Below are 16297 nucleotides of genomic sequence, written 5' to 3' on the forward strand. Positions count from 1 at the left end.
GCATTACTAATGTTGATACCCTAAATTTACACAATACTGATGGTTTATCCTTAAATTCAACCCTTTTAATACTGACACACAATATTTTCTTATACCACTGATGGTTACACCCTAAAATTCAAACACCACTGTTTGTGAAACACTCTTAAATTCACATACCAGTGAAAGTGAAGTCCAATAAAATCACTATACATCTATTTTGACACTCCAAATTAAGTCACCAATGAGACAGAGACACCAATTCATAAATCAATACAGTGATATCCCTAATTCTCAAACAACTGATGATAACGCCTTTAATTTATCAATCCATTATTGTGGTATCCCTTATTCACACACCAATAATAGTAACTCCTTCAATTTATTCTTGATTAGTGGAAATATCCAACATTCACATACAATTAACGATGACTTATTCAATTCATTCACTAAAATTTGTTATATTACTAATTCTCACACCACTGATAATGACTCAGTCAATCCATCAACCAAAATGCTGATATTCCTTATCCATCATCACGTAGGATGACGCCTTATATTGATCCACTTATAATGGTGATATCCTAATGTTCATAATTTTGATGATGACGTCTTCAATTTATCTAACAATACTTATGATATCACTAATACAACATCACTGATGACAAATGTTTTAATTCATCTACTATTAATGGTGTTATCACTTATTACTTTACTACTGATGATGACGCCTTAAATTTATCTATCAAAAAGATGTTATCCCTAATGTTAAGACAACTGATGTTTAATCCAAATAGGTTCACACATTCTACCTTCGGACATCCTTAATTTGCACATACTTATGGTGAAACCCTAAAATCAGGAATTAGTAATAATTTCGCCCAAAATCGTTAATTCAAACACACTGATTCACACATGAATGATGATCACAACCTCAATTAAACAACCATTAATGTTGAAAGCCTAAATTCACACACCATTGATGCTGACAGCCTAAACTCACTCACCCCTGACGGTGACTCCCTGAATTTGCCAATCACTGATCGTGAAATGCCTTTAATCCACACACCACTGACGTTGACACCTTTTAAATTCACCACTGAATGCAGCATTCTGAATATACACACCACTGATGATGACAAACACCCATAAATTTCACACACCACCGATAGTGACAAAAACCCATAAAATTCACACACCACTAATAATGAAACCGTTCAGAATCACAATTAAATGATGAGGCCATCTTAAATTAAAACATCACTGATGGTGAGAATTTATATTCCTTAACTAGTGGCATCACTAATTCAAATACCACTGATAAAAATTCCTTTAACTCATCCACTTGTAATGGTGTTATCCATAAGTCTCAGACAAGCCATGATGACTTTTTCTAATTAAACACTGGAAATGGTGATATCCCTGCTTCACAAACCACTGATTATGACATCCAAAGTTCAAACACCACTAAAGATGACATCTTAAATTCATAATGGTGATATATCCAATTCAAACACCACTGACGATTACACTTTTCATTTATCCACAATGATCAGACTACTAACACAAAGGTTCCTGGTTCGATTCCCGCTCCAGGATGAAAATTTCAATTCATCTACCAATAATGCTGATGTCCTTTATTCACACAGCTACTATGCTGACGCCTTCAATTCATCCATCCATAAAGATGGTATTCCTAGTTTACCACTGATGATGACACCCTTAATTTATATGTATAACATAACTTTGTTTACTTTATGACATAAGCTTAAATATGACTCGTGTTGACTTTACAAAATGAAACTTAAACTTAAAAACTGTTGATGTTAAAATATTATATTCATCTATCAATAATATTGATGTCTTTTATTTAAACATCTCTAATGATTACACCCAACTAATTCACCAAAAGTAGTGGTATCCCTATTTTAACACACCACAGATGACGAAGCCCTCAATTCAAACGCCATTCATGATGGTACCCTCAATTATATTTATAACACAAAATTTGTCACTTTATGACACAAGTTTTTATGTATGTTTCATGTTAATTTTACACTATGGAAACACACCACTATAGATCCTCCGTTATTTCTCCGAAGTTGGATTTGCCACAGAAATTAGAAACAAGGTGATGATATATATTTTCTTAGTTTAATCACACTCCACATTACATTGATCAACATGAATCTAGACAGGTTAAACGGACAAAAAAACTCTTAATATCATTACATTGAGAGTGTTCAAAAGGACAACAAATTAGTTTGTAAATCTACGAAAGCTGATGAAAACAAGTTGTGCTAAAATCTGTATTAAGATGTATAAAATGTTAACAAATGTTAATAACTATAAAAACAGTTGCAGATAATTATTCTTTTGTTAGTTAATTAACCTCATCTTTTTTTTGTTGAAAAATTAATTAAGGATAAACCCAATAAACACACAGTTTTGTTAAGACTATGTAAGTTTGCAAGTGCTCTTAATTAAACCAATCATCGGTCTTCATACATTGTCTTCGGCTGGATGCATTTTATTTATGTTCTATTAAAAAAAATAATCTCAAAATGTTTTATATCTTAAACAAATGAGAACGTCTACAAATATATGATACGAAGAAATAATCATGTACTTAGTCCACGAGGTACGAAATGGAAGATTCATTTCGCCCACAGGGTACGAAATGTTTTTTATCCTGGGAACGAAATGGTAAATGTTGGGTACGAAATGGTAATTTTAGGTACGAAATGGCAGAGGTACGAAATAGTCAAGGTACGAAATGACTTGCTAAGGTAAACTTAGAAAACCTCATTATGTTAACCTCTGATTTTGTCCTGGAGTTGATTAGAACACTTTTGAACAGTTGATATATATCCTACAGATTGACTGTAAACATCTCAATTTCATAAACTATAATAAATAAATTAATGTAAAGTGAGATTTCATTTCACTCGCTTTGACTTACTTCATCCATTAATATAGATATAATATACTTTTCTTAGCAAATATTTTTTTAATATGAAAGTTCTGATCATAGTTCAGATATCTGACGATAAAACTTGATGTTTATCTGTTGTTTATGTAGAATATAAATACAAATGTGACTGGTAATTTTTTTCAGGTTCGACTAGTGATACATGTCATTTTTTTTTTATTTCATTCATATTTATAACATGACATTGTTCAGTTTTTGACACAAGTTTTAATGTCTATTTTATATTGATGTTATAGTATGGAATGACACTATTATTGAAAGCGGCTGCCGAAGGACACATATATTCACATACCACTGACGACAACAACCAAAATGTAGACACAATTCATGTTTACAACCTTAATATGTACTACCAGTGATTGTTACGATATACAATCAATCAACACTGAATGTGACACTGTAAACACCCAACCACTGTTGATTCAATTAAATATTTATTACACACCACTGATGTTGACATTATATATTCAAGCACAACTTGTATTTACACAATACTGATGTAACCCTATATTTAACAAATCAAAAATGACATCCAATGATTTCACATACTAGTAATGGTGACACCCTTAATACACACACCACTAATAGTAAAACATTTTTAAATTCCTAAACCATTGAAAGTGAAGCTCAATAAATTCACACAACACTAACTTTTACTCATAAAATTTGAACAACTGATGATGACGCATTCAATTGATCCAGTTATAATGGTAACATTTCTTATTCACTACCCACTTATAATGACATCTTCAATTGATTTTTGTAAAATGGTGATAACCCTGCTTCAAACACCACTGAAGATGACACCCTCAATTCATACACCATTAATGGTGATACTCCAAATTAGCAAACTACCGATAAAGACCCCCTGAATTCAAACACCATTAATGATGTTGTCTTACAATGCATAAACCATTGATAAACATCCTGTTTTTGATGCACTGATTATAACACTGATTTTTACATCTTAAATCAAAAATCAAATAAGGATGAATATAGTCAGGTGATGTTTGTGAATTTACATGTCAATGCTCAGTATCAGACTGTATCATGTATTCTAACTAATATGATAGAAATATGCAAAACAAAGGACTGTGTGCTTAAATAATTCATTTGTGTTTAGCGTTTCATAAAATATTGATAACTTGTACAAACATATTTGAAATTCATAATTTGTACAACATAAAAATTTGTACACAACGCATATATCATTTATATTTATACACACAATTGTTCACTTAATGACAAGAGTTTGTATGTCTGTTTTATTACAGAATGGAGTAACACCATTATTGCGTGCTGTTTACAGTGGACACCTAGATATAGTCCGTTATCTTGTAAAAGTCGGCTGTGAAAAGGAAGCACGTGACAAGGTGATTATAGATAATAGCTCCTCAGTCTGATCATTTTTCTTTTGATATTGAATCATTAAAAAATCAGGTTGTTAATCAGACATGTTTAATGGACAACACATACTTGTTATATTAAAATAAATAGTGCGTACATTTTCATCGCCAAACTAATTGAGATAGTAAACATGATAAAGATGAATTTTTGGTTTTTCTAACAAAAATATTATTATGTTAACCTCTGATTTTACATGGAGATAATGCTATTAATCATACAGATACAGTTTAGAAAAATATTTTGATCATGATTGATACTCTATAGAATTATATAAAGAGAAATTTCAATTCACTTATCTTGTTACAAATGATTTGTACATTAAAAAAAAAACATTTTACATAATCATTTGATCATAGTTATAGAGTTGTATTTAATTGATGTTTTGTAGAATATATGAATTATCCTAAATCAGGAAACCTGAATTTGCACCTTCCTATGGTGACACTCTAAAATCAGGAATTAGTGATGATGACGACAAAAAGTCGTACGCAAAGCACTGACGCTGACACCTAAAATTCACATGCCACTGATGGTGGAACCCTAAACTTACATACCACTGATGATGAATCCCTTTAAATTCACACACCACTAACTGTAACACCCTTTTAATTCACTAACCACTGATGATGACACCCTCTAAATACACACATCACTGCTATTTAAAGACATCCTTAAAATGCACACACCTCTGGTGATTAAACCGTTCCAAATTACACTCCAACGATGGTGACATCCTCCATTAAAAGTCACTGATGGTGACACCTAATAATCAGACACCTTAGATAATCAGGATCCATTAGTTCACACAGCAATCATATTACCATGATAAAGGGTGTAGAAAATCGTGAAGTAATTATGACGACGTCCTCAATTCATGCACTTATGATGGTGACAATCTTAAAACATAATGATGACGCCTTAAATTAGAATACATATGATGATGATATGGTTAATTCTCAAACTACTCATAACAACACAATTGATTCTAACATGGTAAAATGGTAAAATATTGCAATTGATAGGCACAACATGGATGATGATAGGGTTATTCGAAAACCACTAATGTCATAGGAAACCACTGATGATCACGACATTGACGCTGACATTGTACTATTGCAAAGCACTTACATTGTACGGTCACACTATTCATAATGACATGGTGATTTTGCTGCAAACCCCTAGTGGTCACATGATTGATAGTGGTACGATAAATTCGCACACCACGACATTGACGATGACATTGTACAATCGCAAAGCACTTACATTGTACGGTCACACTATTGATGGTCACATGTGGAATTGCAAACCACTGATTATGTCACCTAACTGCACACACCATTGATAGTTATATCTTAAATTTTAACATCACTTATGAGACCAGCCTATATAAGCAAATCAAAAAGATGACGCCCTAAATTCATGCACCAGTGATTATAACATTTTTAAATGTTAACACTCCTGATAATGACTGATTTAATTAAACCTTTAATGATGATGACACAGCAATTTTACACTACATTGATGTTTTTTGGCATTTATTCATACACCACTGGAGAGCAAAACCCAAAAATAACACCACTGATGATGACTGATTAAATCAAACCTCAAAATATGATGACACATTAAATATACACTATACTGATGTTGTTGGCTTTGATTCATACACCACTGGAGATCAAAACCCTAAAATGACACAGGACTGATGGTAAAACAATTAATCTTATCATCACTGAAGGCGATACCCTATATGTATAGAACACTGACGACAGCAACCAAAATGTGTCTGCTGCTGATGTTGATACACTTAATATATATCACCACTTATGTTGATACCTCAAATTTACACAATACAGATGGTATCATCATAGATTTGACACTTTTAGTAATATCAGCAAATAATTTCACATACCACTTATAGTGAACACTGAACACTTTTAACTTTACATACCAGTGAAAGTAAAGTCCAATGAAAGACTAGTAACAAAACACTTATTTTGACACCTAGAACTAACACACCATTGAGATGGAGACACTTTAAAACGATCAACCAATATAAGTGATATTCTTTATTCAGATAACAACTTATGGTGACACCCCCAATTCATCCATCAAGAATGGTGATATCGCTAATCCTTACACAACTGGTGCTGACGTATTCAATTAATCAATCAAATATATTGGTTTCCCTTATTCACACGCCACTGAAGATAAATCCTGCAGTTCATTCTCAAATATAAGTAACATCCTAAATTGACTCCTTACATTCATCCACCTAAATGCTGATATCCCTTAGCCATCCATCCATCAAAAATGGTGTTATCCATAATTCACAGACAACTGATAATGACTGTTTCAATTCATTCATAAAACATATAATATCCCTCTATCACATAATGAACCTCTCATGCCTATTCGGTCAATTCATCTATCAATAATGGTGAAATTCCATATTCTAACACAACTTTTTAAATTCATTTACAAACAAATGGTGATTCTAATTCACACACCACTGTTGATGACACCCGTAATTAAATTACCACTGATAATAAAATTTAAATTCATTCACCATTAAAGGTGAAACCACTAATACACACTACTGATGAGGATTCCATTACTTGATCCACCAATAATGGTAATATCCGTCATTACCACACCACTGACAATGACGCCTTTAATTCACCCGCTAATATTAATAATATCCATCATCTTCATGCCACTGATAATGACGCCTACAATTCACCGACGAATAATGGTAACATCCGTCATTCTCACACCACTCATAAGGACGCCTTCAATTCACATTACAATAATGGTTATATCCGTGATTCCCACACCACTGATAATGACGCCTTCAATTCATCTACCAATAATGGTTATATCCGTCATTCCCACAACAATGATAATGAAGCCTTCAATTCACACTACAACAATGGTTATATCCGTCATTCCCACAACAATGATAATGACGCCTTCAATTCACACTACAACAATGGTTATATCCGTCATTCCCACAACAATGATAATGACGCCTTCAATTCACCAGTTAATATTAATAATATCCATCATTATCGCACTACTGATAATGACGCCTTCAATTCATCTACCAATAATGGTAATATCCATCATGCTCACACCACTCATAAGGACGCTTCAATTTACACTACAATAATGGTTATATCCGTGATTACCACACCACTGATAATGACGCCTTCAATTCATCCACCAAAAATTATTATATCCGTTATTCTCACACCATTGATAATAACGCCTTCAATTCCCCCACCAACATAGGTTATATACGTCATTCTCTTACCACTGATAATGACGCCTACAATTCACCGATATATTATGGTAATATACGTCATTCCTATACCATTGACAATGACGCCTTCAATTCACCATCCATCAATGGTAATATCCTTCCTTCTCTTACCGTTGATAATGAAGCATTCAATTCACACTACAATAATGGTTATATACGTCATTCTCACCCACAAACAATGATAATATCCGTCATTGTCTTACCACTGATAATGGCGCCTTCAATTCATCCACCAACAATGGTAATATCCGTCACTTTTTTACCACTTATAATGCCGCCTTCAATTCACCCACCAACAATGGTTCCATCCATCATTCTCACACAACAATTAATGATGCCTTCAATTGACACCACTATAAAAGTAATATTCATAATTCTCACACCACTGATAATGACGCATTCAATTCATCCACCACAAATGGTAATATTCGTTTTGCTCACATCCCTAATAATAACGCATTCAACTCACTAACCTATAATGGTAATATCTGTCATTTTCATGAAGCCATCAATTCACCCACCAATAATGGTAATATCCATCATTCTCACGCCCCTGATAATGACGCATTCAATTCATCAACCAATAATGGTGATATCTGTCATTTTCATACCATTGATAATGAAGCCATCAAGTCAACCACCAATAATGGTAATATCCATCATTATCCTATACTTAGACTAAATAACATATGATTTTTACTGTATGATAATAGCATTAAATTAACGAAAAATCTTAGCGGGCTGATATGAAAATGTTATCACATGCTTCGAGTGTTATCACATGCCTTACCGTAACGTTATCGCATGGCATTCCGTTGACACTCTGCAAATTCCGGAAAATACACCTCAATGCTACGTTTTCAGTGAAAAACATTACAAAGTAGTGTACAAAACAATTATTTGGATACTGGAAAGTGTATTGTGTAAAATGATATAAAACAACAAAAAAAATTATAAAAAAAACTATTCATTAAAAGTTTAAAACATAGTTTAGAAAATGACTTTAAAAAAAGTTGACTTTTCCAAACAGTGTTCTTTAGGTATATTGTTGATTTGTTTTGTCGATTCGTCCATATATTTTTCTTCATTGTTGAAGCATATCATAAAAAGATCATAACATTTTTCATATCGCATGTATTATCATCCCTCGGTCAATATCATCTCTCGAGCCATGCGGCTCTTGGGCTGATATTGAACCTAGGGCTGATAATACATGCGATATGAAAAATGACATGTAATAATCTGATATTCTCCCCCCCCCCCCCCCCCCCGATAATGAAGCCTTCAATTCCTTCAATTCACCCACCAATAATGATAATATCCATCATTCTTAAACCATTGATAATGACGCTTTCAATTAACCCACAAATAATGGTAATATCCATCGATCTCACCCCATTGAGAAAGACGCCTTCAATTCATCCACCAACAATGGTAATATCCGTCATTCTCACACCACTGATAATGACGCCTTCAATTCACCAACCAATAATTGTAATATCCGTCATTTTGACACCAGTGACAATGACGCCTGTAAATCATTCACCAATAATGGTAATATCCGTCATTTTCACACAATTGATAATTATGCCTTCAATTGATCCAACATCAATGGTAATATCCATCATTCTTACACCACTGATAATGACACCTTCAATTTAACCACCAACAATAGTTATATCCGTCATTCTAGCACTGTTAAATTAACCCGTCAAATAAAGGTGATATAATAATTTACACACTCTTGATGATTATATAAATACAAGTGTGACTGGTCATTTCATTCAGTTTAGATCACTGACTTATGTGATATACATGTATATCAATCGTTCATAGTGTATTTATATTTATAACACAACATTGTCCAGTTTTTTATACAAGTTTTGATGTTTATTCTATTTTTCCATAACAGTATGGCGACACACCATTTGTATGTGCTGCATTAAGAGGATATCTGGATATTATATGTTACCTGGCCAGCGTTGGATGTAATATACATTCCAGATCAACGGTAATGAAAGATATATTGTCTGTTTGATCTTACTTCTGTTGATATTGAAAGATTTAATCAGACAGGTTTGATACAAGACACAATTTGTGAAATGTATAGGATTGAATATCAAGAACATTCCAGATCAAAGGTAATGAAAGATATATTGTCTGTTTGATCCTACTTCTGTTGATATTGAATGATTTAATCAGACAGGTTTGATACAAGACACAATTTGTGAAATGTATAGGATGAAATATCATTTTACTAGCACTAAATCTATGAATCAGGTTTCAAAGTGTTATCTTGATAAAGTCTGATAACACGTTGTGTTAACATGTTTGGTCAGCTGATAATAATCGTACAAGTCTTTCTAAATTCATTGATATAAATAGTTTATGCATCATTTTAACAACTTAATATTTTTGTAACATGACATGACATATCTCACAATAGCACATGGTGTTGAGTTTTTTTTACAACGGATTCTGATATGAAAAATATTTTGGTTTATGTTGATAACACTTTAATTTGCAGTTTACGACATTCAGTTTATATGTTGATATTACATATTTTTATATGCTGATATTGCAAATTTTAGGGACATTATAACATATATTTTATTTTGTTGATATTAATAACGCAATAATGTCTAGAATATCACTTTAAATTTATAGACTCAATTTTGATATTATAGACCGGATACACAGCATTACACGCGGCTGCTAAGTATGGACATTTACATGTCACCAAATGGTTAATAGAAGAAGGAGGAATCAGTTCACTGGTCATAGCATCTACGGTAACATTTGGCATTATTTACTATATTATAACACCCGAGGTAACCTTTAACACTATATATTCAGTGTTAAGTTTATATATTAAGTGTTAAGTTTAAAACTGTTTTGAAAAAATAAATGTGTAGTTGATGTTGTTTAATTTGGAATACTGAATTTTGTGAATTGTTATTGAAATAAAAACCAAAGATATTTCTTATGATTATTAACAACTAGAATAATACTATAAGACTGATAGTCATAGACAAAAAAAATCGTCTACACCTTTCTATGTATTGTTTATAAGTCGTCTTACCCTAAAACAAAATCATAATCAGCTTATGCACATACCAACTTATCACAATGACAGCCACCAATACACAACCCCTTCGCTTACATCCCAAACACTAACAATAAATCATCACTGATACAAAGCAAGTTTTCAAATGCATGACAATAAATCAGGTACTACACAAAAATCAAAATGCAGCCCTATCGATATCAGCCACCAAACAAACATATGACATCAATCATGTACTACCAAAAGACACTTAATACACAAACACCAACATTCAGCCTACACCAATGCAAATAAGCAATCACAAGAATTAAAGTAATCAATTACTTATACCAAAAGATAAATACACAAAAGCCAGTATTTAGCCAGTACCGAAACAAGACACATATGCATTCAGCTCATATCGTTGCAAGTAACAAATCAAACAGGTGACAGTTATCAGGTAATGCTTAAAGACACTCAATACGCAAAAATCATCTTTCAACACAAATGACAGTTATCAGACATAGCAGTTGATGTATTAATACTGCTATAACATGTTACGGTGACAGTTAAACCAATTATATACATGCACATAATCAAGCAACACCGATGTCTACACATCATTATTTCTGGTTTGTCTCTTACCCTATGTTATCCTAAAAAAGTAGACATTGAACAAATTTAAAACGACACTCTTAAAATATTGTAATGAATTATATAAACAAACAAATGTAAAGAGCTGTCTAAATATTACCTGAAAGTTGAAAGAAGACATAACTTTATAGGTACGAAATATTGTCGTTTAGGGTGAGACTCCATATATGCTGGCTGCAGCAGAGGACAGTCAGGATTCTCCAGAGATAAAAAAGAGGAAGAAAAAAATAATGGATTACCTCAAGGTACATGTTATGTTGGATAAGAAAAAAATAAGAAAGTGTACATTTTCATTTTGATTTTAGAATTTTATACATTAAAGGAAAAATTACTGTGGTATAACTGCTAAATCATTTACATACAATTTGAAATTTAGTTTTTCAGAGATAAAAGAATAAGTCAAATGTCAATGGAAAGTTAAAGGGAAATTCCGCGATTTTTTACTTATTATCTAATTATGTTCATCTTAACATAAAAAACACATTTGCAAAGTTTTAAATTTATATTCCTTCTAATAACGGGGAAAATCAAGTATTTGTAACTTTTTTGGTTGAATTATCGAGTGGGTCGTGACGTTTTAGCCCGATGTGTTGAATTCTGGGAAAAAATAAAATCTGTTTAACTCTTATAGCTTATCGACAATATACGTAATTAAAAGCGCACAGCTGACGAATGGTCGTAGTTATTAACCACAATATAAGAATGAACGAAAATGAATATGCATATACCGTTTTGTATTGATTGAATTAAACTCCTATAAAATTATCTCTAGTAAATGTTTTCGAATAAATTTCATTAATTATTGTTGAGATTTTTTTCATAAAATATTTATTGAACATTTTTACTGATATTGAACTGAAAATATTTCAGTTCTATTTACCGTTATTGTTTTGATAATCATTTCAATGCAACTAATATGTGAGCAGAGTGTGTATATTATTTTGTAAAGGTCACTGTATATTTCTCGGCATGAGGTCAATTCGTTTACCTTGTAGCTATTTAGCCGCAGATGTGAGTTGAAGCGTACACAGGTATGAATGTTGTTATTTGGAAAGGATAACTTGACAGAACGGATTAGAAAGAGTATGCTGTATTTAATACACTAAGATTTAATACATGAAGAGAATAAAGATACAATAATTAAATTGTGTAAATTAATTGAAAATAAAATTCAGATTCGTAATTCCGAAAGTGTATAAAAATAAAAGGAAACAATTTTTTATTACTTTCTTAGCGGCAATTGGCGTAAAGATTCAAATATGAAGTAAAAAATAGTAGTTTTAATCTTTAATCAAAACTAAATGCAATATTACCCAATTTGATATACCATTTCACATCTGTTTGATATCATTGACTTTACCGGAATTTCTTAATTTGTATTCAAATCTGGCTGTGTTTAAATGCTCATAAAACTATCGCAATTTTAAAGTTTTTAATTGAAAAAAAAATACAACATACAACATGCATGATTTTTTTTTTAGTTTCTTTTTAACATTCCATTCTTACATAATTAAATTCATTTGACAATCATTTACACGAACTTTTTGTGAAAGGAATACCAATTATCTAAGCTAAGGCATTATTTTTTTGAGGATTTTTGTACATTTTTTTTTAAAATTTTATGATAATTTTTGTGCAATGTTGAACATATTAGCCGTCATTAATCCAAATAAGTAATACAGTAGTTGTAATAAAACTTATATGTTAGTCATGCATAACTGATATTGACGAATTAAGAATAGTTCGTCCATACATCGTTGTTCTTGAAACAATCATTATTAGTATACATGTAAGTTTCCTGACGTATAAGCGCCATTGAGGATGAGCTCCAGAGAAAGCAGACTAGTAGCGTTTCGTTGGTTTGTTTGTTGGGAAAGGAGAGGAAATGCAACAACTTGTACAGTTGAACGACAGAATTAACATACAAGCATTTATAGTCAACACAACCAGAAAGAGTTCCCATCGTTGGACGGGGAATATGAAGGCTTCCAAGAATGAACAAGTGACATGTCTAACTCTGAACAGTTAGAAAACGGACTATCGACATCGACCGCTTGTTCTTGATATTTGAAACTGCATGCATTTATACGTATACGTTTATGATAGTGATGAGTTCTTGCGTCTGACAAAAACTAAATTCCTTCATGGTTATATCTTGCCATACGTTTATATTGGTTTGTAAGGTGGTTACTCAAAATCGTTATTTGAAAATCCTGTTTGTGAGATGTAGATTCATTTCAATACAGAAATTTCGTCTATATATTAAGTTTCACAAGTGTATAACACGGAGAAGCTCTGAAGGTACATTACTCCCATTTTGTTTGGTTGTGAACCATCGATGTTTACAGCAATATCAAAGAATAAGATGATGATGGTAGAAAGAACTATGGGTGTCATGTGGCAAATATTACATGCATATCGGACCACGAGTTGTCAATCTGTATGAAAAGCTTTCCGATACAACCATATTATTGAGAAGGAATGTTTCCATGCTATACTCTCGTACTAGTATTACAGGGTTCTTGTGGCATTCACCTTAGACACACATCTTGTTAACGATGTTTAAAAAAAGACAGAACCAATTTAATGTCATATTTCCCTATTTTTTAAATATAACTAAAAGTCTTTTATCTGACAAGAATACCCCTATTTAGCGGACAAGTAAATTATTCTTTTTTCTGTTATTGAATACCAAGAAAGAAAATAAATCCCGAAATTAATTTGAAACTTTGATACTCAATAGTTTCCCAGCAAAATATTCACATCCCTTGGGGATAATCAGTGGTCGTCCAGTGGCATATATAACACTTGTGATGACGAATTCCTTCCTTTGTTCGTGAACAATCTTATTGAAATATCAATCTTTGATTTTACTATGTCCACAACTTCGATGAACCAAAGCAAAGTATACATCGACCTGTATTTAAATCAAATTACTTCTTCTTCTTCTTCTTCTTCTTCTTCTTCTTCTTCTTCTTCTTCTTCTTCTTCTTCTTCTTCTTCTTCTTCTTCTTCTTCTTCTTCTTCTTCTTCTTCCTCTTCTTCTGGTATACACTAGTCTAATGACATTCGATGATTACATACTGTTGGCATACGTGGACTAGTCTATTTACAAATCTTTTACCCCAATATTTATTCAAAATATATGTTTTTTCTTATGTTCAATGTATACATGTATATATTTTAAATTGCGCTATAGTTCCGTAACTTTCAACCCAGTCGTATAAACGAATCGTCGACAAGTGCGTACATTTTTTTAAATGAATATTTCTGGTATGTTCCAATCTGTCCTTCACTATTGACAATGAGTATATATTACATTTTCCCAAATCCACCCTTGGAAAAAATATTTAAATAGAGTCCAATTTCATCAAATCTTCTTTTTTATCTTATTTATATTTTTATGAATAATATTCTGTACACCAGAAATGTTATTTATAAACAAGCGTATGAGTTTAGTAATGACAAGTAAGACAGAGTTGTATATTATACATCTGATAGTTCAAAATGGAAAGTTATAAGTTATCGGCCGTGTACACTGATCAATACCTGCAGAAGGGAAACGATGCATGAACTTGCAAGCCCGACAGGAAATCGCTTGAATACCTGGACGTGTCACCTCACAACCCCCACAATACCTTTGGAAGTAATACCTTTAGCCATGCTGGTGATCAGATGAGGGAAGATCAGAATTTATTTGAAAAAAGTTTATTACTTATATATTATAATAATTATGAACAAATTAGGTTTTCGAAAACAATTTTCACGGAACACTTTTTTATGATTTCAACTTTGACTTTTTACCTAATTCCAATATCAACAGTTTAAAAACAACAGACCATGGTAATTTAAAAAAATAAGAATATTTTCCATATCAAGTTAGTTAGTCGAATAAAACAACCGTACGATTGACAGGATATCGACACGCAATTACGACTACATCGGTTACTGTAGTTTTGTTCCTTTGTGGTTTATAGACATATCGTTGTTATTAATCGGGAAAGAAGACAAAATGGCCGAACGCAGATAATTGATACTCTAAATTTAAAATCGATGGTGATCGCTTATTTAGCGAAATAAAACTTTAATATCTATGAATTTGAGCATTTTTATACAGAATGAACATAATATCAATTTTTGATTTTTTTGCGAAGTTTCCCTTTAAGAATCTTGATCAAAAGCTTCATTGAAACCAAGAAAACAAAAGTTTTCTTTGGTGTATTTATCTAAAAATTGGACCTACGTTTTTGGCAGTTACAATTACTTCTTAATATTGACAGCAGTTATCACAGAGAAGGCAAACGGTTATGTGGATTCTTGTAAAGTTGGTTTTGGTCTACGACGAACGCCTCTGAAAACGAGAAAGGGAATGTTTTCCGGATATGGCTGATGATGGCATCATCAATTGAAAAATCTTCTGCTTTAGTTTGAAAGAAACTCCTTGTGACAGGTCATTGATATAATTTACATCAAGATTCCTTTCTATCATTTCTTATCGCACCGCGTGTAAATCATATGGTTGTGATGGGTTTAACGCAATCAAATGATGACACTAGGGAATCGTAGGGGTTAGTAAAATTCCTGGTTGGTTCACGACTTGACGTCACACTAATAAAGTTAATGATAAAGATATATGTTAAAGATAATGGTCACACCGTATATAACTGCTTTTGTATTTCATTGTTTCTTTTTCTACATAACACCCCAGGAAAGATCCCATGTTCAATAGATACGTTATACAGTTCACCATTGACCCATACACCGAGAAAAAAAATCCGTAAAAGATTCGGCTTTCAGCCTTACGCTCTTTAGTTTTTCAATAACCCTATACGAATCCGTAGGGGGTCAGTAGTGAACCATATCACTTATGATATCAGTTTAAAGACAATTTTTAGGT

General features: G+C 32.2%; 1 protein-coding gene across 1 annotated transcript in view; it reads left to right on the plus strand.

The window, feature by feature from the left end:
• Positions 1-11557: 11557 nt before the first annotated feature.
• The window catches only part of LOC143059191 (uncharacterized), a 34462-nt gene continuing 29722 nt past the window's right edge, over positions 11558-16297 (plus strand). The window contains exon 1 of the mRNA XM_076232682.1: positions 11558-11645. Within this exon, the coding sequence (XP_076088797.1) occupies positions 11568-11645 (78 nt within the window). The 5' untranslated portion in view covers positions 11558-11567. The remainder of the gene's footprint in view (positions 11646-16297) is intronic.

This window comes from Mytilus galloprovincialis, chromosome 14 (genome assembly GCF_965363235.1).
Source record: "Mytilus galloprovincialis chromosome 14, xbMytGall1.hap1.1, whole genome shotgun sequence".
Taxonomy (NCBI): Eukaryota; Metazoa; Mollusca; class Bivalvia; order Mytilida; family Mytilidae; genus Mytilus; species Mytilus galloprovincialis.